The sequence below is a fragment of the Phyllostomus discolor genome, chromosome 12 (assembly GCF_004126475.2).
Source record: "Phyllostomus discolor isolate MPI-MPIP mPhyDis1 chromosome 12, mPhyDis1.pri.v3, whole genome shotgun sequence".
Lineage (NCBI taxonomy): Eukaryota > Metazoa > Chordata > Mammalia > Chiroptera > Phyllostomidae > Phyllostomus > Phyllostomus discolor.
In genome coordinates, this window is record NC_040914.2 from 17,270,267 (window position 1) to 17,273,315 (window position 3,049).

Consider the following 3,049-nt stretch of genomic DNA (forward strand, 5'->3'; position numbering starts at 1 on the left):
ACTACAGATTTTGTGGAAGCTTGGACTAGTATGATGGTCTTCAAAGTGGAAAAAAGGGGTTATGTTTATGGTTAAAAATCTTTTGTTATAGGACTGCTGATATCACAGCAAATATCATGGTCATTTTTAATATAATTTTTCTTTATTTAAATCATTTATTCCTTTTTATTTTTTTATCTTCACCTGAAGACATTTTTTCCCACTGCTTTTAGAGAGAGAGGAACAGAGAGAGGAAAGGAAAGAGAGACACAATGACGGTTGGGCCAAACCTGCACCCTAGGCATGTGCCCTCACCAGGAATCAAACTCACAGGTTTTCAGTTGTGGAGCGACACTCCAACCAATGGAGCCACACCAGGGAGGGCTCAATTTTTTATTTTTCACATACAGTCCAGGTACATCGTATTAGTTTCAGGTGTACACTCCAGAGATGAGACATTACATAACTTACCAAGTGTCGATAAATCTTCATAAATATCACAGTCTTGAGTGTCCTGTGTCTGTGTTCCTCAGGATGGTCCAGATAAATCCAGCTCTGGTAGAGGACTTGTTGGGCAGATATTTCTTTAGAGAAATAGAGATAGAGAGATGAGGAGAGAGAGAGAGAGAGAGAGAGAGAGAGAGAGAGAGAGAGAGCGCTATCACAGGCTCGCACAGAGATGGGATGATGGAGAATTTAGCAGAGACTGCACATCTGGGTGAACAAACACACACAACAAAACTACACCCCCTGTGCCCATTCCCCAGTCAGAACCTGACTCTTACCTGAGCACAGATCCTGGTGAGGGGGGCAGAGGTGCAGTTGGACTTTGTGCCTGGGACCTTAAACCTCACAACAGCCTGTCTCTGAGAGTCCAAGGTCTCCAGGCAGCAGTGCTGGAAGCAGGGCCAGAAAGTACAGTTGGGGCCACACAGGCGGGTCTCATTCAAGGGCAGGACAGTCCCTTCATCACAGCAGTGCTCCAAGGGGTTGTAGATCTCATCCCCACACTTGGGTGCTGGCTGGCACATCCATTGTCCAGTATCTAGAGGAGCCAGAGCAGAATGGGCTCCAAGAGCAGTCTGGGACCTTTGGGAACCCCTGTCCCATCCACAGTGCTCTGTTCTTACCTGGGACTCCTTCTGAGTGTGAGCACAGGAGTCTGAAAACGAGGACAGCAACTGAGAGGCAGAAGGGGAATGAGAATAATGCTGGAGAGTAGCCTTCTGGTTGCTGTTATGTGGCCCAAGATAATGTTGATGAGCTCCTTTCATTGTAGGTGACAGCTCAGAGTAGATTTTGAGACTGACTCTGGGTGGCAGGGGAGGGCTCTGGGAAGAGTGAAGGTTCTGAAATTTGCAGGTTGGGGGAGAGTTTGCAGTATAGTCAGAGATATCACAGGGCTTGTTACAGAGTGGGATGCCAAGAATGGAATAGGAAAGAGAATTCAGCTCTAGCTGGTGTGGCTCCATGGATTGAGCACCAGCCTGTGAACAGAAAGGTCACCAGTTCGATTCCCAGTCAGGGCACGTGCCTGGGTTGTGGGCCAGGTCCCCAGTAGGGGGCGCGTGAGAGGCAATCCATACAGTGATGTTTCTCCCCCTCTCTTTCTCCTCCCCTTACTGTCTCTCTAAAAATAAATCAATAAAATCTTAAAAAAAAAAAGGAAAGAGAATTCAGTTTGAGGCTCAGAGGTACATTAGGCTGTGATAACACATCAGCTAGACTTGGGGCTGGAGCCCTCTTACCGAAGATCCTGGGCACCATGGGTCTAGATTATGTTCCATCCACAGTAGTTGATGACAGAGCAGCAGCAGCACCTGTGTCCTGTGACTTATATACCTCATGTGCTCACATGCATCACAACAGAAGGGCAGGGCTGCCAGAATGGGAGGGGCATGAAGAGCCACAGTTACATGCAAGGAAAAAACACATGAAAAATTTAATGACATGTTCCTGAGCCAGTTCCAACAGCTGTCACCTTCCCAGATATCATGAAACCTCAGGGTAAATACCACCTTGACACCTTTCCGAGTGATAACATGTCTTCCCAAGAACACTGCTGAGGGGAAACCCAGCAGGAAAAGACTCCTTGGCACATCACCCACCAAACGCCTGCTCCTCCTCAACATCCCATTCTTCTCCCCCCTGGATGTTTCAAAGTCCCTCTAGTCCCATCCACAATCCACCTCCAGACCTGCACTGTCTGCAATTCTTCAGTTATTTAGAGGAAATTATGAAGTCACAGAGTGCTGTAGAAGAGCAGGGGACATAAAAACCCTGCTAGGGAGAAAGAAAAGGGAACAGATAGATGTAGGATAGACCTCTGGGATCATAAAACAGAGAAGAGCACCTTGTCCAAAGAAAGCCTCCACCTGTGTTTCTCACTATGGTTTTGTGTCACCATCACGGTTATTGGGACGAGATAACACATGGGCTCTTATTAGATAGACCCTCTGTTCTCTGCTGGCTTCCTCCCATGTCACAGTGAACAGCCTGGGAAGGGGTGAGAGAGATAAAGCACAAACTTTAAGGCCTTGTAAAGCTCATGGTTCATGGGCCAACTCCTTCTTCTTCTCTGTGACAGTATGTGCAATCCTTCACCACAAGTGGGGGATGCGCACATGTGTGTCAGCCCTCCCCCTTCATTTGACAGGTGTCTGTGAGGGCTGCTTTTTGTGTTGGCAGGTTTCCATAATGTCTCCACCCGCCCATGCCCCTGACAGGTGTCCCACCTGTGGAGACTCACCTCCCACTTACACTGCACAGCTGTTGGAAACGCAGACCTGGAAGAACTACATTCCCATTTCCTAAATTCATAAGGTTGACACATCAGACATAATTCTCAACCTACAGGCTAGGAATTCCTGACTAAAACAGAAAGTCCTTAATAAGCAATATACCTGACTATGAAGCAATATCATAAAGGGTAAATGTGAGGAACTGGTGTTGGTGTAATTAAATTGTTTACACAGAAATCTCACAAGAGCTGTGATCAAACCAGAGGCAAGGCTGATAGATCAGCAGTCACAAGACAACAAGCCCTTTTTAGATTTAGACAGTTTATTGC

The 3,049-nt window shown here is 46.9% G+C and overlaps 1 protein-coding gene across 1 annotated transcript; it reads right to left on the bottom strand.

Annotated features, from left to right (window-relative positions):
- Positions 1-403: 403 nt before the first annotated feature.
- Positions 404-1,982, bottom strand: IGFL4 (IGF like family member 4). Its single transcript, XM_028530067.2, has 4 exons — positions 1,728-1,982; positions 1,110-1,160; positions 765-1,024; positions 404-563 (listed from the first exon to the last, which is right to left on the bottom strand). The coding sequence occupies exons 1-4, from the start codon at positions 1,744-1,746 to the stop codon at positions 477-479; spliced, it is 417 nt and encodes a 138-aa protein (XP_028385868.2). The 5' UTR covers positions 1,747-1,982; the 3' UTR covers positions 404-476.
- Between the last annotated feature and the right edge of the window lie 1,067 nt (positions 1,983-3,049).

Coding starts and splice junctions, on each gene's coding strand:
- IGFL4 (XM_028530067.2), bottom strand. Junction 1,025..1,109: donor ACACTCAGAAGGAGTCCCAG/GTAAGAACAGAG, acceptor TGGCTCCTCTAG/ATACTGGACAATGGATGTGC. Junction 564..764: donor TCACCAGGATCTGTGCTCAG/GTAAGAGTCAGG, acceptor ATTTCTCTAAAG/AAATATCTGCCCAACAAGTC.